Consider the following 26,730-nt stretch of genomic DNA (forward strand, 5'->3'; position numbering starts at 1 on the left):
TTGGGCATAGAAACTGTATTTGCTCTACTGAGTATTCCTGTTGTCTACACTTCTACCTAATAATTCAGTAAATATGTATCTAATCTATTGATGGTCACTAAACATCTTTCGAAGTAATAAACAGGTGTTTTAAAAAGTAGGCATAGCTTTTTTACCTGACTTTAAAGTCTCTAGGAATATATACGAAAGAAATAACAGTTATATACCAAGAATTATCTATAAAGATGTTTATTCTATTGTAGTTTATAGCATCAACAACAACAAAAAATGTCAGTGGAGAAATAATGTTTAGCGATAAGGGACTAGTATTCTAAATGTTAGCACATTCAGATGACAATCGCTCATAAAAAAAAACACTGCTGAAGATTATTTAATAACATTGCATACATTCATAAATGTATATTATTAAACCAAGAAAATTTTCAAAATAGCATGATATCTTTTGTTAACCCCATGGATACATGCAAATGCTTAGAAAAATGCTGAAAATACATACAAGAAAATGTGAACAGTGATTACTTCATTATGATGGTTCTATAGCTGATTCTTTTTAATGTTTTTTTTATACTTGACATGTACTATTTTTGTAATAAGGAAGAGAAGAATAAATGTTCTTTTAAATGAGTGATTAAAAAAAAATACCCATTTGATTACTCCCAATCACATGTCATTATTTTATTTTCATAATGGTGGCTTGATAAATATATACTCTTTATCAACCAAACTAAAGCATAAAGAACCCATTACCTGGTATTTTTGTGACAGACTGTAGGATATTTTCCCATTGTGATTCCTCCAGCAAAGATACATGTTTTTAAATGATATTTTAAAGATTACCAAAAAGAGTCACAAATTTCTGTGTAAATTGTAGAATCACATCCTCCAGTTCTGACCCTCAAAATTTACTCTATTATATTTGAAGTTAAGCTTCAACCTCATATGCTTCTTATGCAAGAACAGCAACTTAACGTTTTAAAAAGCTGCTTGCCTGCTTCTCTCTCTTTGCCAGTGCCATATAAAGAGCAGCGCAAGCATATTATCAATAGGATGTGTGAGTCATGTCAATAATTATGAGCAACAGCAATACTTTTCTCAAAGATGTGTGGGGTTTTTTAAAAAAAAAAAAAAAACTAAGCAAAATGGCATCTTTATGCAACTGAATGAGATTAGAGGCTGTTTAGAAGCAGTGGCGTCTTGTCTTGTTTTCCATCAGTCCATATCATTGTTGGTGAGAAAGCAAATGATTCAGAAAACACAAAGCATGGCATTTTTAATGTGACACATTTGATACACATAGTATCGGGCGTAAACCCATTGTCCCTAAGACGTGATTCAAATTCCGAAACAGCGTTTTATAAGGTCCACCATGTTTATCAGCAACCTCGAAGTAGCTCCCTGGGTTCTCCAGGGTAGATATTTAAAGTTTTTTTTCTCCTTTTATCAAACCTATGCTTCTAGCACCTGTCCCTTGATGGGATGATGACCTCAACACTTGCATTATTCAGAAAAAGAGGAAACACAGACAGAAAATGACTCTACTTGGCACCACTTAGCCTGCAAACTTACCTACCCTACCACCTGCCAATCCACTCTCCTCTCTGTGGTCAATCTGTGCTTTGGATTTCATCTTCCCTCGGCATTCCCATAAACGGTACTCCATACATTAGACCCCTTTCCTGTGTCTTCAGCTTCTGACTTCAGCCGTGGGCATTTCAATATCCTCTTGGACGGTACGTGAAGAGCATCAATAAAATGGCGATTCCCATCTACTAAGCATTTTGTCTGTACGGGAGTGGAGGCAGAGGCTGTTAAATCTATGAACTTACTTCTTTCCACCTCTCTTCAAGTTCAGTGCTGTTTTCCATATTATGCAGATGAAGGGACTGAAGCTTAGGAAGGTTGAGCAGCAGCTAAGATCATACGACAAGGATGTGGCAGATAAGGGAGTCAAACTGAATTCTGTCTGATTACAGGATTGTATCTTGACCACTTTGTTACTCTGTGCTTGTTCATCTCTGAAAACCCTTCTTTGGGACCTAATTTCTATTTCATCATAGACAAACTTCCTGAAAGACTTGTATTCACTCTCCATCTCCACTTCTCACTCCTCAACCCACTGCAGCTCAGCGTGTGCCTAACAACACTGACACCACTCCAGCCAACGTTGTCCATTACCTTCTTGTTTCTAGAGCCCTAGAATCTTCTGAGTCACCTCCAGAACTTAACTTGCAGCAGCTTTTGACTCCATTAGCAGCTCTCTCCTTGCAACATTCTCTTCTATGGACTTTCATAAAACATCCATTTGGTGAGTTTTTCTCCCATTTAATCTGTCTTTGGGGTTGCGAGTTTCTTCTTTTTTCTCTGTCCCTTATGTGTTGAAATTCCTCCAATCTGTCTTCTTTTTATTACAAATACAAATACTTTCATCACGAATACTATCTTGGGGATTTCATCCACTCCCATGGCTTTATGTCTAAGTGCTGATAAAGCTCACATTTCTATCTGGAGCCCAGGCCTCTATCCTGACCTTCAGACCTGAATATCTGCTGTCTATTCACATCTGACTTAACATGTCCCACAGGTCCAGAAGTAGAGTAGTGATGTATTGAGAGCATCCTATCTAGACTCAGATCCCTAGACATGAATCCTGGTACCACCGCCTAGAACCATGTACCTCTGGGTTTTCATCTCTCTGGGCCTCCATTTCCTTACCTGTACTTACTGACCACACACAAAAACACACACATGCATAGTTTTTCTCTTTTTAAGCGAAATTACACAAATAAAGATATATAGAATTAAGGATACTATTATACTATTGCATGTTATTTTTCATAAGTATTATGCAAGCCACCTGTCACCTCATCAAATGAGAAAATGATGTTATGTTCTTTATTTTAATATTCCAATATTGTATTTGTTATGGAGCAAAAACTATAAAGGGGAGAGAGAGAGAAAGAGAGAGAGGGAGAGAGAGAGAAAGAGAGAGAGGGAGAGAGAGAGAGGACAGAAATAAAACAGAGGAAGGGAGAGAGGAAAAATGATTGAAACTTGAAAAACAGAAAAGAAAACTTGAATTTTCACAAAATTTTATACATATTACTATTTATTTTTTAATTTTTTCCATTTCTTTTCTTTCTTTCTTTCTTTCTTTCTTTCTTTCTTTCTTTCTTTCTTTCTTTCTTTCTTCTTTTCAATATATGAAGTTTATTGTCAAATTGGTTTCCATACAACACCCAGTGCTCATCCCAAAAGGTGCCCTCCTCAATACCCATCACCCACCCTCCCCTCCCTCCCACCCCCCATCAACCCTCAGTTTGTTCTCAGTTTTTAAGAGTCTCTTATGCTTTTACTATTTATTAATGGTATCACTCAGAGTAATTAGTATAAATTATTCACTAAGAAGGACTAGTTGCTTTAGGAAGATTAGTACTCAGTAAACAATAATTGAGTAGTGTTTCTCAAATCTGATGATCATCAGAATCACTGCAGAAAATTTAAAATGTATGTATGTGGATTTCTCCCCAGGCTTACTGAAACAGAATCTCTGAGGATGGAAGCCAGGAATATGTATATGTTAAAGTGGTCAACTGATTCTGGTAATGAGCCTTTTTTGGAAACCACTGACGAGCAGGGTTTTAGTCATTTGATATACCAATGTACTAAAACCAATATAATAAAATAGTCATGACCTTTTTTAAAACAAATGAAAACTATTTTCAGTGCTATCTGATATTTTATGTTTCAATCCTGGATAATTTGAGAGAGAGGACTCAAAGCACTCATCATTAATGATTACATCTATCAATCTCCTTTGCAGGGAGGTGTGACCATGTGACTAAGTTCTGCCACTTGGGTGAGAACAGAAATGAGGTGTGCAGATTAGGGACTTGCCTTTTGAGCAGTGTTTTTTTTTTTTTATGTTTGTTTATTTTTGAAAGAGAGAGAAAGACAGAGTGTGAGTAGGGGAGGGGCAGAGAGAGAGGGAGACACAGAATCTGAAGCAGGCTCCAGGCTCTGAGCTGTCAGTATAGAGCCCTAGTCGGGTGCCAGAACCCACCAGATCATGACCTGAGCCAAAGTTTGATGCTCAGTGGACTGAGCCACCAAGGCGCCCCTCAAGCAGTGGTTTCTAATGGTTTTTGTTCCGTACACTGTTGGTGGCCTACTAGAAGTCTAAGGACTCTTTCTTAAAACAATATTTTTATATGTATAGGATAACATATTTAGAGTTACAAAGGAGACCAATTATATGGCATACTGTTATCAGAATAGTAAAAGAAAATCAGTGATACAGTGATATAGATGTTTATCAACACATTCAACAACATGATACAGCAACAGGTTATGGCAGAATTATGAATGTTAGAGTTGCTCAGGGTGAAGGTGGGAGAGATATTTCAAGGTAGGGTAATGTCTTGGATTCAGAGCACATAGGTTTATCTGGCTTCTAAGAATGAATGGACTCTATTCTCATGTTTCCTAGACCCTAGAAACTTCTAATTATGTCCCTGTCCTACTTCAACAGTTACATAGAGGAAAATTCTATATATAAGTTTATAATTTAATATAAATATTTAACTTATTTTTCAACCTTGGTACCTAGTTTGTTTATCCATTAATCAGTTCGTCCATCCATCCATCCATCCATCTATCCATCCATCCACCCATCCATCCATCCATCCATCTATTCATCTATCCATCCTTCCATCCATCTGCCAAACAAACATTTTTGAGCGTCTGCTATACTCTAGTCACTATGCTGGGGTGTCTAATAAATGTTGGTGACTCACAAACTTGCCAGATGTTGAGTAACGGTTATGCCCGTAGTGACAGGCAAATGTGATCTCATCTTTGAGTCTGACCACATCTGCTTGCCCAGTTAGAACAAGACAAGAATTGGGTGTACAAGGAACTGAAAAGAGATATTGCAGAACTGGTTAGTTTTTCTATCCCTATTTCAAGTTTATCCTAACTATCTGAGCTTTTCTGAGAGTATTTGTCTCTCTTTGAGCAAACTGTCAGTCTGCAATACTCAGATCCGTTCAAGGAGAGCATACAAAGTCAATCCTAGGAAATTGACAAGAAGAAAATTCCCTGTGACCCTAATGATTCAAATTGGCCATCTGCATGGTTCAAAATGAGGAAATCCGTAGCATTCCAAATGTCCATTCTTTATGGTTTAAGTCAACCAGGTTGACTTAGCCTGGTCTTTTTAAAACTGCATGACACTTGTTATAGTTAATGGCACTGCTTCACTTAGAGTGGAATATAATTATATCCTTAAACAAAAAACAGCATTTGAACCAAATTGAATCAAAACTAATTTTTAAGTTTAAATTAATTGATGGGAAAAGAAATCTCTTCTAAAATGAAAAACAGAAAAAAGATATGAAAGAAAGTCTTTCCTGGGAGAACCTACCAGAGACCTGTAGATTGACTTATTCTTTCCTTCCAGGCTAGGGCTTGGAGATTTGGACATTCTCTCAGGTTATCTGCCTACATTTTCATGGTGGAGATCGAGTGAAATGATGTATGAGACTGTGCCTTGTACGCTGTACTGTTCTATGCCAAAATAAGAAACTCATCATGACCTACAAAGTCATTTCCTCCAAAAGAGGTTAGATGGTTTTCCCCATTCAATTGTTATGTACCTGTTTATCTTCTGCTTTTGGCTTGTTTGCTCTTTTTCTTATCTTTGTGTGACTATAAGCCATTTATTAGAGAGGACTTTGAATTCTAGCTCAATTCCATCAACTATTTTGTTTGGTGGTTTCATTTGAGCCATATACTTCCAGATTTTCCTGTTTAGTGGTTTACTGGATTTTTTTTTAAGTTTATTTATTTTTGAGAGAGAGAGAGAGAGAGTGCAACTGGGTGAGGGGCAGAGAGAGGGGAAAAGAGGGTTCAAAAGAGGCTCTGTGCTGGCAGCAGTGAGCCTGATGTGAGACTCGAACCCACAAACCGTGAGATCATGACCTGAGCTGAATTTGGCTGCTCAACCAACTGAGCCACCCAGGCACCCCATGGTTTACTGGATTTTTGTCATTAGTTATCCAGATCCCCACAGAAAAGGGACTTATGATAAATGGAAAATCAATTCATATCAGGAGATGAATGTAATTGGCATGGAAAGGAAAAGGTACAATAAACAAGGGTTTATGACTACTTCTCTACCTGCCTGTTACCACCGTATTATTTTTGAAGTATTTACAAAGCTATCTCCATAACTAAGTGAATGTCAAATGTCAAATATATTCATTCACCATTTTATGTTGTCTTAAATAAGGGCTTCAAACACTGGAGTGGTGGTGTGGTAGGGTGGAAGTGTGTTTAGATGACTTTCTTACCATTCTTCTGAAAAAATCTGCTTTCCATGGGCAATCTCTTTTCTAACTGTAGTCGTAATAGTGAAAATAATATAAAAACTATTACTGTCATTTTTGAGTACTTGCCATGTACTAGGCATTTTATATCCATTTTCTCATAACAGTGGAAGATTGATACACACACACACACACACACACAACGTTGATGTGATTACAGTGGATTGGTTATTTGCATTAGCATTTTGACAACCTTCCGTAGGAGTTCTTTACCAGCTCAAAACCCTCATAGGATTCCTGTGAGACAGGCTGGCAGCCAGCATCTTTATTTAGGCAGGGCTTGAGCCTGATTCAGTTTTTTGCCTAGCACCTAACTTATTTTTAGAATGCAATACATGGTAAAAATAAATAAATAAATAAATAAATAAATAAATAAATAAATAAATAAATAAAATAGTGAACAACAATACAATCAAAGCAATACAGTTTCACTCCTCAGATTGGGTGAGATCTCATTGGAGTTTCTTTTAGGGTGTCTGATGTATGTCCTTGCCTGGCGGTGAGAGATGAAGTAAAATTACACCAATTTAACTTTCTTTTGATTAAGAAATTAGTCAAGCTTTTGAAAGAATAGGCCAGCAGCCTCTCTCCCTGAGAAAGCCAGAGAATAAGCCAGGCAGGGTCGGAGTCTCCACTGGCTGCTTCGTTCCTGGCATTTTGGCCATGGCGTACTGAGTGTATTTTCCTCACTTTACCTCCAGACCTTTGGGTATTCTCCAGCTGTGTCCACGGTCCTCAGACAGCGTTAACCAACACCCCCTTGTTTTTAGACCAAGTTAGGACTTAGCAGCACATAGGATGAGGTTAGGGAATCACTGAGGAAAATGTACTGGTGGGACACACTCAGGGCTCATGGCATCCACTGTAGTATATTTTTCACATCTCATATTCTGGACTTCAATCTTACAGCTCCAATCACTGCTAGAGTCCCAGAACTTTCCAGATACAGGGAGACAGATTAATGCTCACTTAGCGCACAACAGACTCCATGTAAAACCTAAAATGCTAGAGTTAAACAGTGACAATGAGAAATGTTAACTGCTGAAAAGAATCCCTGCTCGGTGGAATCTATATGAGAGGCTAAGTGTTCATCAGAGGGTTACTTGGTTACATGAAGGCAGGGCAGGAGAGCTAGCAGAACGAGCTGACCATTAAAAAGCCCCAGGTTATATCTGCCTGGGAGGACTTTTGCTACCAAGATGGGAAAAGGCAAATTCCTGAGCCAGAGCATTTCCTCCCTCTGGAAATTTCCTGCCTTGGAGATCACTTGTGCCTGGTGGAAAACATTGGATGACACTAGAAATATTTCCCCTGGTCTCTGACACCTTCTCCAGTGCACTTCACTGAACAGGCACTAAGAGAAAGATAGTTAAACACCAATCCCTATAGCACATACACATAGAATGCTCTACATTCACATTAGGAACCCATCATTTTTCTGAAATAAAATGTCAAGTAATTTTCTTTTATTCGTCTAGTGAGAGAATAAAGGTGACATGTTAAAGTAAGCCAAAATAAATGGAGGAAGTGGGTGGGTTCAGTGCCATTTAATGGCTTCTTTATATAGGTAAGAGCTGTTTTAAAAAACAGATACTCCCAGGAGGTTTAAATCTACCTAATATTCATAGCTTGGTGCACTTGAATGAGTAATTTCTTGGTGAGGTCTAACGCTTGATTTATAGAAAATGATGATTAAGAACTTTACATAGGAAGAAGCTGAGGCCTACAGCTCTGAACACAAGCAATTGGGTAGAGGCCAAGGGCAAAGTGCACACTTGCTTTCTCAACCCTTGTCCAAGGCTTTTTAAACAATTAAGTACAGCTTATTTTTCTCCCATTACCCAAATAAGGGTAAGCGAATTCTGGCTTGAGAGAGAGGCAGAATGGAAAGGAGTGCTCGTTTGAGAATGAGCCATGAATGGACTTAAGAGGAATCCCAATGGAAGGTCATAAGGTGCAGGGAGGACCATGATGAACATCTCCATTTCTGCAATTCTTCTAGAATTGGTTGGCAGCTCTCATGCCAGGCTTTTTAAAAAAATTTTTTAAATATTTATTTATTTTTGAGAGAGAGAGTGCGCATGTGCGAGTGGGGGAGGGGCAGAGAGAGAGAGACACACACACACACACACACACACAGAATCCAAAGCAGGCTCCAGCCTCTGAGCTGTCAGCACAGAGCCCAACAAGGGACTCAAACTCATGAACCATGATATCATGACCTGAGTTGAAGTAGGATGCTTAACCAACTGAGCCACCCAGGTGTTCCTCTCATGCCAGGCTTTTTTGTAGATTTTGCTCTACTACTTAAACGACATCAGCTTTTGCTTATTTGCTATTTCTTAAATTAATTAATTAAGTTTTTTTTTTTTTTTAAAGCACAATACCTCCACATCAAGTACATGAGGGGAAAAACAGAGCTATGAGAAGATAATGATACTAAGACCTGGAGATTTTGGTTAATGGATAACTTATAAGAATGGGACAATCTCATTTTGTTTCATTCTACATTTATTGAGCACCTGTGCTGAGATAAGCATGGGGCCCAACCCAGAGGACACAACATGAAAAGCACATGGTCCCTGCCCTCAAGAAGCCACAGTCCAATAGAGGAGACCTTCTCTGAAGCAATTATAGTGTTGTACATTCTACCCATTGATCCAAAGAAATAGAATATACTTCTATTGAGAGTGGTCAAGGGAGGCTGAAAATGGCCTCCACACATTGAGTCTGAACTCCTTATTATGGCATTCTTGAGCTTCCATTTATTCCCTAATTCATCACCATTATCGAGCATCTCTATTATGTGCTAGTTGCTAGAGATAAAAGACAAGTTAGAGGAGGTATTTGCTCTGGAGGAACTCACAGTATATAGTGCAGTTATTCTCAATCCTGGCTGCAGTTTAGAATCATGGGAGAGCTTTTAAAACTCTCTCCCACTGTCTCTGCCCCTCCCCTGCTCACATGCATACACGCACTCTGTCTCTCAAAAATAAATAAACTTAAAAAAATATATATACACATATTTTTTTTGGGGGGGAGAGTGTGTGTGTGTGTGCGTGTGTGTGTGTGTGTGTGTGTATCTCCAAGCTCTAATTCCAAATGTACAGCTGGCCTAGAAAGTCACTGGTGTAATGAGACAGACATATGTGAGCAGATGATTATGTATGGTTTTATATGATGGAAGGTCCTAAAGGGTTATAGGAATAACAAAGCAAGCATTCAATTCAGCCTCAGGTCCTTGAAGGCTTTACTGTGGAAATGATTCTTGCTTGAGTTGAGTTGTGAAGGGTCAGTAGAATTTAATTAGTCAAAGGACGTGGGGCAATGTTCCAGGCAGTTTAAAAAGCACCTTAGTGTTAAAAAGAAACCACGGGCCCAAAATGGAACCACTTATGTTAAGCACTACCAAGACTTAATACCTAACCTAAGTGCAGTCAACCTCTTCCATGAGTGGACTTTTAAGCCATTCAGCTGGAGTTTTCCTGATCAGTTTTAGAGAGGTAACTTGCCTGATAAGACTCTCTAGGAAGTGACCTTGCCTGAAACAATCTTTTCCTTTACCAGTAACTTCCTTGTCCCACCCAGTTTCTGCCTTTAAAATTCTTCCCTTTGTACAACTCCTTTTTGTGCAAATCCTTTAACCCTTTTTTTGTTAGAAGAGATGCTGCCCGATTCATAAATTGTTGAGTAAAGTCAATTGGATGTTTAAATTTACTCGGTTGAATTTTTGTTCTTTAATATGGGTAAACACCCCGAGATTCTCCAATGTTTTCATTTGCCATCCTCACCTCTCATCCCCACTCATAACCAGGGTCCTAATGTTGTAACCCCGTCCCACCACACCCCTGCCTCACGAGCTCTGTGCTGTGGTTTTGCTACCTACTTACCATTCCTAACCACGCATTGCAATTTCCCTTCGCTGCAGTGTGCTTTGTCTATTACTCTAAAACAACCTTACTCGCTCTTCAAGGCCTCGCTCTAGTGGTACCCGCTAAACCAGGGGTCAGAACGCTATGGTCTGTGAGCCAAATCCAGCCCCACCCCCCCCCGTTTTTGTGGATAAAGTTTTATTGGAACATAGCCACATCCATTTGTTCAAGTATCGCCTGTGGCTGCTTTTGTGTTACGATAGCAGAATCAAGTAGTTTTTCAAAGATAGTATGGCCTCCAAAACTTTGTCTTTGAGATAATAGCTATTTAACCTTTCTGTGCTTCAGTTTCCTTATGAGTTACATGGCAGTAATTATAAAAGCTGCAGCATGTTTTTATAGTGATTAGATCAGCATATTTGGTGTATGCTGTGATGTGCCACCCTGATCCCTCTTCAGAATGAGGATTTATTCTCCCAGTGGTCAAAAGATAGCACTTAGCTGGTAGCCTCCTACTGTGTTGGAAGAAAACTGTGCCTCGCATCATGACTTTTCTGGGACAAACTTCATCTAATGACTTACTATTCCAGGAAGTATAAAGATCTGCCTGTAACCTCTGACTTGAACCTGGGGAGCCATCTCAACACAAGAACTTCATGGAAAGTCAGCCTATTCCTATGCCTAAGCCTGCTTTCTTCCACAGGTGTTGATCCCAAGAGCGTTCATCAAGCTCCTTCTCAGGATCTGCATCCAGGGATCCCAACCCGTGACAGTAGGTACAAAGACTGGTCCACAAGCACAACACTGAGATGGGATTTTGGAGCTGACCATCATCTCCTGGCTGCCAGTGAGGATGCTGTCCCTGGTAGGTGGACATAAGAGGGAAACAGTAATCATAAGGACAGTGAATTACCTGGCTGTTAAGCTTTACAGACGCCCTGGCAAAGGGTAGCAAAAAGCTGAGATAAATCAGCAGTTAAATGCTGAGTGAGAAGGCCAGAGGGCCTCCCTAGAAACACACCATGAGGCTCTCATCTCTTAAAATGGGAAGGGCTCAAAAAGAGGACCAAGGACAGGATTTAATTGTAAGAGTAGTTGAGGCAGGTCTGCTATGCTAAGATTGGGCAGTTGGGCCCCTGACACAAGGGATAGGTACATCTGTGTCGACCTCCCTCTAAGGATTTTATATCTCCAGATTACCCTGAGTCCTCTGCATAAATGGTCCACTCCTCTGTTCTGTTAAGGGCTAGACACACACACACACACACACACACACACACACACACTGAATTTAGTACAGAGACCTCTCCTCTGCAAGATGTTATGCACTTTATCCAGGACGTCTCTTGTATCCCCTCCCGACCACCAAATCAGTTACGGGGGTTAAGTCACAGAATAGCTCTGCCAAGGACCTGCTGGGACTACTGAGGGAGGAGATGAACTATCTTCCTTGAGTCCAATTTCAACACCAGCCACTGGGACAGTATGCCTGGGACTGGATTCTGAGGGTGCCTGACAAAGGTGAGTGGAAGATAAATTTGGATACAACAGAATTTACCAACATGAGAGCATTCTCCCATGATACAGGTTGTAATAATACCTTCCAAGGACCTGAGAGAGGGTGTGAGCATGTTGCAGGATGGCTCCTACAAGCAGGGAAGAAGCAATGACCCATATTAAGTGAGGTAGAAATGATGGAATCACCATGGCAGTGTTACACAATGAAGAAAGGAAAGAAGGCATTTGGCACCCCTTCTTCCTTGCGATTTGATAGTAAATGACATGTGCAGCAATCTCAGTCTATTTTTATTATTGCTACATCACTCTGGAGGTCTCCAAATCAATCAAGACAATGAAAGTTAGTGCCAGGAATAATACTCCCAAGAATGTCCAACAGGGACCCGGCAGTGCAGACACACCAAGAGACTTTCGAGCCATTGATGGTTCTGCTGGACCCAAGTAGTTAGAGTTCCTGGAGTGCCCTCCCCTCCTGCCATCTCATCCCCAACCAGAACAATATCCCTGTACTTGACCTCATGGTCCAGATTTGTGGCTCTGACTTATGAGAGCCCATTATGCAGGGCAGCCCCTGGATATTTGCACCTGTGAGATAGGACCTTTATAATTTCCAAGGACAAAGTGGAGCAAGAGGAACAAAAGGAGACAGCTGTTTGTACCTTGCATGCTAATCAATTTCAGGAGAACTATTCTCTGATAACAAGAAGTAATTTTTGCTTAGGAAGCAATCTCTGAGCTTTCATTTCTCTGGCCTCAATCTATATTACCTATTGATTTGCAGGCTCCAGCATATCAGCTATTTTACGTGAATTCTGTTCTATTTTAAAAATCAGCAATATAGTCTGGATACTGGTTGGGCATCGCTTGTGTATATGAGCATTGTATCTGGGAATGCAGAGCTGAGAATGCTTGCTTTTAGATTAGCCAAGTGACCTCAAGCCACATGGAAATTATTCCCTGGTCATTTATTCTTAAACTCTATGGCCTTCTATCATTCTGATTTCCCATAGGTATGATAGACATTGATTCTGGTTACAATTTAAGGAGAATTAGGAAAGCTCCCTCATTTCTTCTTATACTTGCTGACTTCCTAGAAATATTCTTCCAAACAATGCTAGAAATACCACTCCAATCAATCTATCAATCAATCAATGCCATAGTTTTTGAATGGGGCCCAAAATAGTCCCTCTATATTAATGCAGTGCCACCTTAGTGCAAGGTCCAAGATGTAAGGCTAGGGAGCCTACTGTGAGGACTGAAACCAATATCCAATACCAATCTCCAGTACAGGAATCTGAAATATCACAGGGGTGTGTTACCAGGTTTCGTTGGCCATTTAACAATCTGGTCCTTCAGGTCACACATCGAACTCTCTCTGTGTTTCTCATTTATTACATAGGAACCTATCAGATTCTCTCTTTACTCCTTGTCAAGAGTGGATACCATTGGTATAACAGGGAGCAGGAAGACCATGAAAACGAAAACAAGTGGAGAGGAAAGGGAATGGCCTCCACAAATAGGGATTCACACCAGTTGTGGGCTGAAGCAGTTTGCTAAAATAAAAGACCAATAGGGTGATAGAAAGAGCCTTGAACTAATTGCCAAACTCTGAGGAACTTAGAGAACCAGTGTTGTGATTTTGGACATGGCATTTAATGTTTGTTTATCTCCATGCATCCAAAAACTGCAAAGTAGTGTGAAACTGAATTAAGGAAGCCTCATCTAAAATGGGTTGGGAGGTGGGCAGAGAGAGCTCTCGCACCCTACCATGCCTGGAAGCCCTTTGCCAACCCCACCAGGAAAAGACACACCTTGTACGTTCTCAACAGGAAGAAGTCTACACTTGGCAACCCCAGCTGGAGGAACAAAGATTTCTCCTCCCCCTGCAGCAGCCCAGCCAACGAGAGACTGTCACAACTTAGCCAATAAAAAGTCACTATTATTCCAGGTCCCAGTTTACTCCAATGGACCTTTTGTTTGTAACAGCCCCATCCCACTTTCCTCCATAAAAAAGCTTTCCTCTCCTTTGTCCTCCAGACTCACCCATGGTTTTTTTGTACCCTGCATGCCTGAGTTGTTATTCTGTTATTCCAGAATAAATTCATTAAAGTAACTGACAATTTTATTTTTGAGGTTAACAGCACTATGCTTGCCCTGCCTACCTCCCTTACTGATTGTGAGACCCCCATTTATGTTTTTGAAGACTCTCAATGAGCAGACGATACTCCAGGAAGGCATTTGACGGTTGTCATGGATTTATAAGCGTGCATAAATTGTGCCTCCAAACCTATTGGGAAAGAAGTTGGGTACAAAAAAGTACATAGAACTGAATTAATATTTGTGAAACGTATCAAGTAGAGGAAATTCTGCTCGACAATTCTGCCCGATAGCAATCTTGACACTGCTCTAACAGAAATGAGGATATCCCAGTCGGCTTACTTACTGGCAAAAGAAGGTGGTCGGTCCAGATCACATCAGTCTATGATTTGCAACAGTTTGGGTTTCTTGCTGGTTACTTCCCTGTTGAGCAACACTTCTCTGGAAATACAAGATTCTACAATTCAGGCAAGACAAGGTCAGCTGAATTCAGAGCTCCTACTCGATTCCTTTTGTTTCCTTCCACATCAACATCCACAATTAGCTGTTCATTAGCAAGATTGGCACATTTTTACATCGTCTTTTGAATAAATATATATTTACCCAAGAAAGAATTAAGGTATAGTCCTGGACATTATGACTAACGCTTTTTACTATGTGTTTTCAATTTTAATCAACGCAAGTAATCGCATGATCAAATAATAAAAAAAATTAGCGGTAATATTTGAGCGCCTTCTTTATTCCAACTACTATGCTAAGAATTATATGTATACTATTTCACTAAATTTTAATAGTGAAACTGAGAGTGTTTGCATCTCTACCGTAAGAAAGTGAAATTTAAGATGAAACCACGTGCACAAGATTGCATCACCATAGTGGCACATCCAGGATTCTGATCCATCTTTGATTCCAAATTCAGGAACTTGATCCCTTTGCTCTCCTATCTGCACCTAAGGGCACCTACAGTGAGGAAGGTGTGCTGTGTACTGGGGATGGCAAGATGAATGGAGTCGTATCTGTCCTCATCAAGCCCCATATAATGTTTGGATGAATATTATAAAAGCTATTACTGAGAGGCCCACATGACTGAAATGAATGATTACCATAATAGTTTTTCATAGAAATAAAACGTTTTTACAAATTGAGGGGGAAATATCCCCTTTAGTTTTTTACATTGGGAAATCTAAATCATTCCTTTTTGATGTTTTTAATTTTAATTCCAGTAGAGCTAGCGTGCAGTGTTATATTAATTTCAGGTGTACAATATGGTGATTCAGCAATTTGATACATTAGTCAGTGCCCATCGTGATAAGTGTGCTCTTAATTACCTTTACCTATTTTACCCATCCCCCACCCAAACCATCAGTTTGTTCTCTAGGGTTAAGAGTCTGTTTCTTGGTTTGTCTCTCTCTCTCTTTTTCCCCCCTTTGCTCATTTGATTTATTTCTTAAATTCCACATATGACTGAAATCACATGGCATTTGTCTTTTTCTCTGAGTGACTTATTTCACTTAGCATTATATCCATTTTTAAGCAATAAAAGTGATAACAGAATATGTGGTATATCTCATCTTCAGTAAGGTATCAAGCAATGTTTCATAAAATCTTTGAAGGAGAGTTGTAGAAATATAATGTAAATGGCAGTATAGTATGGAGAATTCAGAATGGATTGAGCCCCCATATTAAAATGTATTGACTAATGGTCAAGGTCAAGGTGGAGTGGGGTTGTAGGGATAAGCTCCTGGGCTCTGTCATTGCCCTGACCTATTCATCTCTCTTAACAATACCTTGGATCATTGATTTGTTTAGCACATAACAAATCTCTGAATGGCATAAGATATTGACAAATTACTGATGCATTGTATTAAAACTAAACAAGGTGATCATCATTAAAGATAATGTAAAGCCTTGGATTTAGGTTCAGGAAGTCAATTACAATTCATACTAATCACAGCCCAGAAAAGATTTTAAAAAATCTTTATTTATTTTTGAGAGAGATAGAGAGACAGAATGTGAGCAAGGGAGGGGCAGAGACAGGGAGACGCAGAATCTGAAGCAAGCTCCAGGCTCTGAGCTGTCAGCACAGAGCCCGAAGCGGGGCTCGGATTCACAAACTGTGAGATCATGACCTGAGCGGAAGTTGGACGCTTAACTGACTGAGCCACCCAGGCGCCCCCAGCACAGAAAGGATTTAAATGTATGGTCTACCCCAACAAAAGAATATGGCTCCTAGTAGTGCAGATGTAACCTTAGACTGTATTAATAGAAGTGTTCTGTTCAGATCAAGGAAGATAAGTTTCAGGGTATTCAGCATCAGTTGTACTTTAAAAAAATATTACAACAGTTCCAGGGGTTTTCTTTTAAATGAGGTATTGACCAGGCTGTAAGAGGCAACAGAGACAACATTTGTTGAGGACCTAGTATGTACCAGATTGTCATAGACTCTAAGTCTAAAGTTCTCTTTTGGCCAGCAAAAAGAGCAGATGCAGGATTAAAGCCAGAGATGGCTGATGTCCGGGAAAAGACAAGAGCCCCGTATAAGGGTCCTTGCCCCGTATTTATTCAGATCAGAAGGCTTACAAACGTGATGGGCATGTACAAGGAGACAAACTGGGAACATTAACTTGGGGACGTGAGTGAAAAAGGGGGTTTTGAAGATATACAGTGTTTGGGGTTTGGGTCAATATAAAACAAAATCCTGGCACCGGGCAGATGGGCAGATGGTTGTTAATGGCAGACGTGAGGCAGCACCTCTATCTTAGCTAGCCTAGGGGATGAGACAGGTAGGGGAGTAACCTCAGGGTTGACAAGGCACCTTTTCTTTTGTTAACCATCTCCCCTCTGGGCTGCTTTGCCTGCAGCCCAGTGGTCCATAGTCCAATTCACCAATTTACCTAACCTGGCCCTATCCTCCTGTGAAAGCAGCTTTTCTGCTAAACTGTACTAAATTGGGGGTGCTTCCACCCTGAATATCTAATCTTGTTTATTTCATACACCTGTGTATTGGGCACCTTTGCGCCATTCCTATTTTAGGCCTTGGCCTCTCCCTCTATTCTGGGGGCTCTGCACCCCCTCTCTATTTTGGGGTGCCCTTGCACCTCCCTATTCCTGGCACCTTCACGCCTTCCTATTCTTGGAGTGCCAATCTGGTTTACCCAAACTTGGGTGTGAGCATTTTATGACTTTGTATTTCTTTATGCCTTGTTAACCCATTGGTGCAAGCCCAGGGGATTCCTAAGCTTATTCTCCCTGGTTCCCCTTTTTCGTTTTCTTGGTTCTTTTAGCTTCGTGTTCGAGGACCGTCATGACGAGCTCCTGGTCCTTCTTTTGCTTTTGGATGGCTTGAAGGGTGATTCTACAAAGACATAAAAAGAGGCACAGTAGGAGGATTCTGCTCCCCATAGTTATCCAGAATTTGAGATGGATGCTAGCCATAAGTGAGAAAGGATTTAGGTCGTGCCACATTTCCCAGGAATCAGCTCATTCGTTTTTAAGCTGATCCTCTGCATATTGTAGCTGTTGGCACGATGTCCTATCTAAATCTTCCATATTGTCAGAGAGGTGGGAAGAAAAGACACTGCGAAGGTGTGTCTGGACACCATCCCAAACTTGGGAGTGGTTATGAGGAATGCTAGTCATGCAGATATGCTGGTAGTTAGGGTCCCAGTGCAGTTTAGAGTGGAGGAACAAGGCCTCTTGTCTCTTTCCAGTAAATTCCACTGCAGCCTCAAGAGCTTCAAGGTGGGCCAAAACTTGTCTACCAGTGGAAGTTTGGCTTACAAATTCTTTGGATGTGTTGGCCATAAATTTGTTAAGGACATGGGCTGTCTGGATAGTATGATGCAGGCTGATTCCAGCTACAGTGGCAGAGGCGATAATCCCTACTGCTGCTAGGATGCCCCTGATTAACAGGCCAACAAATCTTTTCCACCTTGCAGCAGAGTGCCAGTGTCAAACAAGCTTGGAAAGTGCACCTAGTACTGATCGATGCATATAGGGTTCAGAGCTATTAACAGGAACCCAGGCTAAGACGCGCTAAGTACTAATAAAGAGGAGATGTTTAATTGGGTGATGTTATTATTACTTACACAGGACATAAACCAGCCCTGAGAGATAGAGATATTATGATTATTTCCTAGTTGTTGGATCTGTAAGGTGGAGGTAGCAAAGAGAACGTAGGGAGAATGGGCGCAAATAGTGGTCCATGTAAATTGTCTATTGTGCAGGGAGGCCCCAATTAGGAGGTTAATATGTCGTTTTACGTAAATTTCGCCATGGCTAATAAGACGAGTGAAGAAGGGAAGACCCAGCTTCCAAATATTAACAAGCCAAGGTCCTTTTACTCTCCCTTTATGTGCAGAAATTATAGGGCCAGATAAGCCTACTAGGCTGGCCAAAGGGTATGGTCTTATTGGAGTATTTGTTTCACCATGTCCTCTAGGACCGCTGTCAATAATGGTCCAATTACCCCAGTGAAGATTATGCTCCGTCTCTCCATAACAGGTTGTCCAGGGAATGATGTTCCAGGGGTGGTCTGAATATTTGAGACTGGAGCAAGCCACAACATTAAGAGTGTGAGATATACTTGTTTTTTGAGGTATATCAAAGCTTGTAGCTGAGAAAAAGGTAAGATTGTCTGGCCTTGTAGAGGTTTTGGGCTGTATATGTAAAAGCCAGTTGATTTTTATTTTAAGGCAAGCGTATAAGTTGTTGAGTTTAGTAACACACACAGGAGGTGCTGGAGGAAGCCACCATTGAGGTCTTGGCACATAAAGCCAATGCTCTTGTTCCATTTGGAAGGGCGGGTTAAGATTGGCTCCTTCCATGAACTCTGTCATTATTGCTAATAGGAATATCCCGGGCTTGAGTGTGAAGCTATCAAATAGAGGTGGGTTAAGGAGATGAGCCCAATATGAATACTGAGCTTGGCCTGGACAAATGAGGGCAAGGAGTAGAATTAGGCTTACACATATTGAATTTTTGTTAATGGCAGAAACTATAGCCATCAGATGTGAATTAGGGGTATATGCAATATCATTGTGTTGTAAGAGGATTCTGACCTGGTTAGACGGGCATTTAAGGCTTCCCCATATTCTATCAGAGACAAGGACTTGTGTTTGTAGAGTGGCTTCAGGATGAGGAGTCCACGAAGAGGCTTCTTCCATGTTGAAGAGAGGGGCCAGTAGCCGCTCACTCAGAGTCATGGTTCATGGTCTGGCAGTCTTGGTTCACTGTAAGATATTCTGGGGGTCTCCATGTTGCCATGGTAAGGCTTTACCAAAAGTGAGGGAATCCACAGAAGTCCGGAATCTGAAAGAACACAAGCATATCCTCGACCCCAGGTGAGAAGTTGAGTGGGTGCAGTCGGGGTGGGCCCCCCTTCACAGGTTTTGCATAGCACCATGGGGTGAGAGGGTTTATCTGACTTGGAAGAATGTAACTTAGCTGCAGTTAGTCCTTGAGTGTTGGGATTTAAAAAGTTAAGAGTAATCCTAGCACGATCAAGAAGGAGCTGAGGTTGCAATGCAGACAACCAGGGGTATCTCCCCCTTTTTGTTTTTCACATGTTTTTAAGAGTAATATATGCTCATTATACAATTGTTTGGCCTTGTGGATTATAAAGAATGGGTAATTCCAACCAAGGCTTACGTAAAACAGTTTAAAAGGGCATGTTGTCCTGTTGTTTTACCCGTTTTGTTAAAATTCCATTTATTTATTTATTTATTTATTTATTTATTTATTACCATTAACAAAAATGTATTTTTTCTGTGGTTATTGTAGGATGCACTCATTTTACTTTTGCTCAGCAGTAACATACATATTGATCATTGGCCGTTGAGGGAGGGAGCTAAAGGGCCAAACTCAAGGTCTATTCCCCTTTTTTCAGTAATGTTCATATAAATATGTTTTAGCCATGTGGATATCCATTTGAGACATACAATGGGCTAAGTTTAGTAAAATGGCTTCCATGTATCTTAGTAAAAGCCCTTTATATATTATCCATCCCTCATATGGCAGAGGCATCCATTCTTTTGCCAAACAGAACAACACAAACGAGGATTCGGAGGCTGGCACCAAGAGTATTGCCGTCATTTTCCCAGCCTCTGGACCAAAGGAGGAAGAATTTTAATCTTTAACCCTGTGTACTTTTAAAATCCATTTATCTTAACCTTGGTCCATTTTGACCACACATAAAATTCCTTTTTAAAGATTTTCCTTCACGAACCTTCTACAACTTTTCTTTGCATTTAGATTTTGTCCCAAGCCATTTTTCTCCAAATAAGCAGTCTCGTTTAGGACAAAATTACTTTCTTTTACCTTCAACAAAAATATATTACCATTTCTTATATCTTTCTTTTATATCTCCCACTTTCCTACATACAGAGTTTCTTTTGTTATTTTATGTTTTAACTACATGTAGTGTTATGCCCAGAATTCGTGATCCCCAAAGACCACTAGGGAGCCGAGTCCGATGTAAAAGAAAAAGAGCCTTTATTCGAGCTAGCTCAAGCTCAATTCCCTACCTGCACCGACGCAGCGGTGAGATACCAGGGAGAGAGAGCGAGTTTCAAAAGGACAAAGGTTTTATTGGGGCCTAGGGGCAGTTGGTGAGATAATGGGTATGGCCTCAGCCGATTGGCTGGGGAAGGGTCCTCCTGTTAGGCAGGTGAAGGGGGGGGGGGTTACCCAAGGGGAGGAGGTGTGGTCAAGGTGAAGGACACAGAACAAGATGGAGTCAGCCGGCATAGGCCCGCCCTTTCAGTAGCAGAACTTTAACTCTTAGAAACCTTAGTCTCCAGTGAAAAAAGTAGGTAGTAACCAATTGTGAACTGTCTGTTATATTAGAAAATTTTTTTAGGTGGTACACTTATGAATCCATTAAGCATAAAGTATGGATTTAACAGTTCCAAAAATCCTTAGTTGTTTTTGTTTTTGTTTTGCAGCAAGTCAAAAGCACAGACCCATATCTAGTAATTAGTGTTTTAGCTTTTCACCGTGTAGATATCCAACGAATTTATTTCATTTATCATGCAAGCAAAATTTTAACATCTTAGGTTACCAAAGACCCTGAAAGCTATCTTAACAATTACTCGAGAAAACTATGAGGCAAACAAAGTTAACCATTACTTTAAGGCAACCTTTTGTTAACAGATTGGAACAGAGATAACATGAACTTATTTGACCATTAGTAAACCTTAGTAGAATAAAGTTTTATATTTAATGCTGATAACTTTAAAGACAGACCCAACAAACTGAAATTAGTTAACACCAAATATGTTTCATTTATCATTTAAATCCTGGGAAGTTTGTTATAACCTTAGGAAGTTATAAAGCACATCCTAAATGGGATTACAAATCATTACAAATCTTAAAAATTTATTTAACCACCATGGCAATAAAAGATCCTAAAGGCAAATGTATAGCGTTATGTAGTTGTTAGCGAAACTTAGCACCTTTAACATTGAGAAGTTTTAACTAAGCAATTAAAGACCTGATAAAGATGAAACCTAAAGCTTTGGTTTTTCGGCAGACAAGAGAGACAAAACCCTTTGTTTACATTGTCTGATCAAAAGCAGAACAGTCCAAGAAAACTTTGCTTTTTGAACAGAGAGAAATGCTTTTAAAAGCAGAATTTTAACCTTATACCAGTGTACATTTAGAATTTTATTCATCTCAACTTTAGTAGAATAAAGTTGTTTTTTTTTTTTTTAATTTTTTTTTCAACGTTTTTTATTTATTTTTGGGACAGAGAGAGACAGAGCATGAACGGGGGAGGGGCAGAGAGAGAGGGAGACACAGAATCGGAAACAGGCTCCAGGCTCCGAGCCATCAGCCCAGAGCCTGACGCGGGGCTCGAACTCACGGACCGCGAGATCGTGACCTGGCTGAAGTCGGACGCTTAACCGACTGTGCCACCCAGGCGCCCCTAGAATAAAGTTTTATAATTTAAAAGACATGCCTATCTTAATAATGTTCTACCTGTGTCCCCTTAAAAATCTACCACTGTTAATTTTTCCCGTGGCACCAGTGAGGAAATTTAAAGTTTAAGGAGTTTCAGTTTGTTGTTGTTTGTTTGTTTGTTTGTTTGTTTGTTTGTTTTTTGCCTTTTGACAGGGTGGGGAGGGGGAGTGCTGTCTGAGGCTTTGAAGAGTCAGATGTGCAGGCCGCACCCCAGGTGCAGAAGCGGGAGGAGGGGGAGAGAAGGCAGCCAAGGTGAGGTGGCTCCACAGCCTAGAGGCCTGGAGGCCGACAGAGGCCCAGAGAGCAGAGAAAAGAGTTCACGTGGTCCTAAAGTCTGTCAGCTCAGGTAGATGAGCAGATCCCGATTTTTGTTTTGTTTTGTATTATTTGTTTTGTTTTGGTTTTCCACTAGTGAATTAGGCGGTCCATGTCGGGCCTGAGAAGACAGGGAAGTTCCCCCAAACAAAAGGAGTTTTGGCAGCTGCTTGGGAATATTCCTTAAAATCTCTATCCCGAGGTAGACTAGCCAGAGACAGTTGGCTCTAAGCATCATAGTACTTAATCCAGGGAAGGAATGAGGGAGAAGCCCTCACGTATAGTTAGAGTAACCAGAGTGTATAGGAAGAAACAGTGAGAGAGAGAGTTAGAGTCCCCAATATTAGGGATGCCCTCTGTAAAATCCGCCGCACTATTTCATGGTGTTGCTTTGCTGACAATGATTGGAAGCTGGGCTCACTGCCTTGGTTGGGAATCCTGCCCTGTGCCAGACAGTTGTTTAAAAGACACCGGAATAGCAGCGGCAAAGTTCTGCATAGCACTAGTCACGCAAACATCATGAAACTCTTGGGCACAGACAGCATACTGGGCTGGGCTCCGAATGATGTTCATAAGAGAGCCCCAGTCCCAGGCACACACAGAATGAGTGCCATGAATATTTTCTAAAATGCCGATTGTAAAAGGGCTATGAAGGCCATATAGCTGAGCTGCTTTTTGTAATTCCTTTACCATTTGGAAGGGCAGGCCTTCATGGACATATTGTCCATTTTGCTTGACAACAGGAAACAGCTGTAATTTACCGGCCTTATGGGCTTTTTATTTTATTCCATTATTTTTTTTAAATGTGAAATTTATTGTCAAATTGGTTTCCATACAACACCCAGTGCTCAAGCCAACAGGTGCCCTCCTCAATGCCCATCACCCACTTTCCCCTCCCTCCCACCCCCCATCAACCCTCAGTTTATTCTCCGTTTTTAAGTCTCTTATGGTTTGGCTCCCTCCCTCTTTTTTTTTTTTTTTCCCCTTCCCCTCCCCCATGGTCTTCTGTTAAGTTTCTCAGGATCCACATAAGAGTGAAAACATATGGTATCTGTCTTTCTCTGTGTGACTTATTTCACTTAGCATAACACTCTCCAGTTCCATCCACGTTGCTACAAAAGGCCATATTTCATTCTTTCTCATTGCTTATGGGCTTTTTTAAGACACTTTTGTATTGGGGTAAGGACCTTATCAGAGCCTGTTGATGAGGTTTTCAGAGGCTTGATATCAATATCGTCCCACCCTTTTGGGAGAGGGGGAGTATCTTCGCGTTGTAAAGGAGCCAGAGGCACAATCTGAGTATGGGGGAGTGAGGTTTTTCCTCCTTTTTAGATAACTCTGCATCTTTGTATGCACTGTCCAAGCTCAAGAGGGGAAGGGCAGTGCAGACAATGGACCAGGTGAGGATTACTTTAGGGGGGACATTAGCCTCTTTAGAATACCTGGCCTTCATTGTTTTTTCTACTCATTGCCACACTTCAAGATCATAAGTTCCTTGTTCTGGGAACCAAGGGCAATTTTGTTGGACAGCCAATAATCTAAGGAGAGCCTTATAATTTAGAATAGCCCCTGCTGTCTCTCCTAGGGACTGAAGAATTCAAATATAGCACTTTTGTAGGGAGTCAGGGGCTGGGGAGGGAGCCAGGGAGTTTCCCATGGGAGATCTCTCAAAAAGTTCCGCGGTAGCGAACCCTAATATAATTTCCCTTTATCCCTTACCTCGTCAGGTAGAGACTGTACCCAGTGCGTTTTTCTTTTTTTTTTTTTTCCCTTGGAGCTCCTTTACTGTTCCGCGGTGTCCTGCAGTCGAGGTGTCGCACCTCCTAGCAACGTCGGCTCTCTGCCCACATTGGCCCATAGTCCCCTTCCCTTCAGTCAGGTTGGGATCACCATCTGTCGTAGACTCTAAGTCTAAAGTTCTCTTTTGGCCAGCAAAAGAGCAGATGCAGGATTAAAGCAAGAGATGACTGGTGTCCAGAAAAGACAAGAGCCCCGAATAAGGGTCCTTGCCCCATATTTATTCAGATCAGAAGGCTTACAAACATGATGGGCGTGTACAAGGAGACAAAGAAACTGCTAACGGTAACTTGGGGACGTGAGTGAAAAAGGGGGTTTTGAAGATATACAGTGTTTGGGGTTTGGGTCAATATAAAACAAAATCCTGGCGCTAGGCAGATGGGCAGATGGTTGTTAATGGCAGAAGTGAGGCAGCACCTCTGTCTATGTTAGCTAGCCTAGGGGATGAGACAGGTAGGGGAGTAACCTCAGGGTTGACAAGGCACCTTTTCTTTTGTTAACCATCTCCCCTCTGGGCTGCTTTGCCTGCAGCCCAGTGGTCCATAGTCCAATTCACCAATTTACCTAACCTGGCCCTATCCTCCTGTGAAAGCAGCTTTTCTGCTAAACTGTACTAAATTGGGGGTGCTTCCACCCTGAATATCTAATCTTGTTTATTTCATACACCTGTGTATTGGGCACCTTTGCGCCATTCCTATTTTAGGCCTTGGCCTCTCTCTATTCTGGGGGCTCTGCACCCCCTCTCTGTTTTGGGGTGCCTTTGCATCTCCCTATTCCTGGCACCTTCTCACCTCCCTATTCTTGAGGTGCCTTTGGACACCCCTATTCTTGGAGTGCCAATCTGGTTTACCCAAACTCGGGTGAGAGCACTTATGACTTTGTACTTTTTTATGCCTTGTTAACCCATTGGTGCAAGCCCGGGGGATTCCTAAGCTTATCCCCCACACCAGGTAAGGTGCTAGGTGTCATCCAAACCCACAATATCCCAGTGAAGCCCTTTTAAAGAAAATGGCAGCAAATGAACGTCAGAGAGTTTCATAAGTTGTTTGCAGTAAAGCTGAGATTTGATCTCAGATTGATGTAATTCCAAAGCTCATATCCACACTACTACACCAGGCTCTTAGAGGGCACTACTCACAGAAGGGAACAATGTGTGGATGGGAATGAGCTGATATGGGTAAGAGTAGAGAAGTAAATTAACATTTATTAGGCATCTACTATTATCTAGACATTTTACATCCATTGCCTCAATTAATACAATAACTCAATGAACTAGGGATTATCACATCTCCATTTCAATGTGAGAAAACTGAGGTTCAGAGGGCTAAATATCTCCCTCAAGAGCATCTAATGCAGAAGTAGTAGAGTCAAGATCAGGCTACTCATTTGTTTGATTCGAGGACTGTAGTTTGCCATAATTTCCCCAACTTTAGATACTACACATGGCGTCTATATTGATTTTGCCCAATTTGTGTATCCGTTTTGTAATTTACTTAAATTTTCAAGAAGTCTCACTTTTTAAAACTTTAACTAGAGAACTGTGTACAAAACCATAAGTGAGAAACCAGCCAAATCTATAAAAGAAAAACCAGCACCCCTTGCCATAAACAAGAAGAAACCATAAACATAAATACATTATAAACAAAATAATGTTGGATTCTACCTAGATACTGTTGCCTTTAGAAGGTTCTAACTCTGCAGTCTCTCTCTTTGTTAAAAAGGGGAAACCTGGGGGGTTACTAAGCCTTTCAGTACCATCCTGAGAAGGTCTTCTTGACTTAGGAAGGATTGAAAAATTCAAATGGAAGTAATTTTCTCACTATAATTATATATAATTCAATGCTGTTTATGCAGTGTCTGTGAGATAGCTAAAATCATCTCATGACCCATCATCTAAACACATCTTATGTTCCACCCATTGCTAATATCCTGTATTTTTTAATATACTCTTTATTTACAATTCTTAATTGCCTTGAGGAATAGTGGAATGATGAACATGGTAGGGAAAAAAGGCTAGGACAATCACCACCATTTTCAAATCCTGGAGGGGTGACATGTGGGATAGAAGTGATTTCTTCTTTCTTAATCAAGAAAGTCAAACTACGACAAATTATGTGACATTTTGAAATGCAACCTCCAGCTCGAAGTTTACTTTGAAATGTAACTTCCAGTAGCTTAAAGATCACTGGACATTTAAGATCCTATGGCTGAAGATTTTATTCTAGACAAAGATTTCCAACCTCAGACCTAGTGACACTTTGGATGGATAACTCTTTGTGGTGGGGGCTGTCCTGTGCATTGTAGGGTGTTTAGCAGCCTCCCAGGTCTCTACCCACTAGATGTTTGCAGAACCTCCCACTGTGACAGCCAAAAATGTCATGAGACACTGCCAAATGCCCCCTAGGGAGCAGACTACTCTTGGTTGAGGATCACTGCGCCAGACCCACTTCTCTCCATGTATATCTACTCTTCTGAGACAGGAATCAATAAGAAGTTTTGAAAAGATTTATATCTCATGTGTATTTTTACCAGTGTACTGGATGCATCTAACAAACATCTATTGAGTATCTACAATATGCCAGATGCTGTGTTAAGCCCTGTGGCCACAGTGGTAAAGGAGACAGACCCAGTCCTCAGAGCTCTGTGGTGGGTGGATGGGGTTGCAGGGGTTGAGGGGAGAAGAGGCAGCCCTATGTATGGTTTAGCAGTGCTAACACATCTGCCTATTTACACCACTATCTTGTGAACTTCTTAAGGGTGAGAACCATGTCTTTTTACTCTTT

At 40.8% G+C, this 26,730-nt stretch overlaps 1 protein-coding gene across 1 annotated transcript in view; it reads left to right on the forward strand.

Moving 5' to 3' along the window:
- The first annotated feature begins 11,107 nt into the window (after nt 1-11,107).
- Nucleotides 11,108-26,730, forward strand: part of GDA (guanine deaminase) — a 104,870-nt gene continuing 89,247 nt past the window's right edge. Inside the window, exon 1 of the mRNA XM_053907808.1 lies at nt 11,108-11,123. Within this exon, the coding sequence (XP_053763783.1) occupies nt 11,112-11,123 (12 nt within the window). The 5' untranslated portion in view covers nt 11,108-11,111. The remainder of the gene's footprint in view (nt 11,124-26,730) is intronic.

Source organism: Panthera pardus, unplaced genomic scaffold, assembly GCF_024362965.1.
Source record: "Panthera pardus isolate Hobbes unplaced genomic scaffold, ASM2436296v1 HiC_scaffold_20, whole genome shotgun sequence".
Lineage (NCBI taxonomy): Eukaryota > Metazoa > Chordata > Mammalia > Carnivora > Felidae > Panthera > Panthera pardus.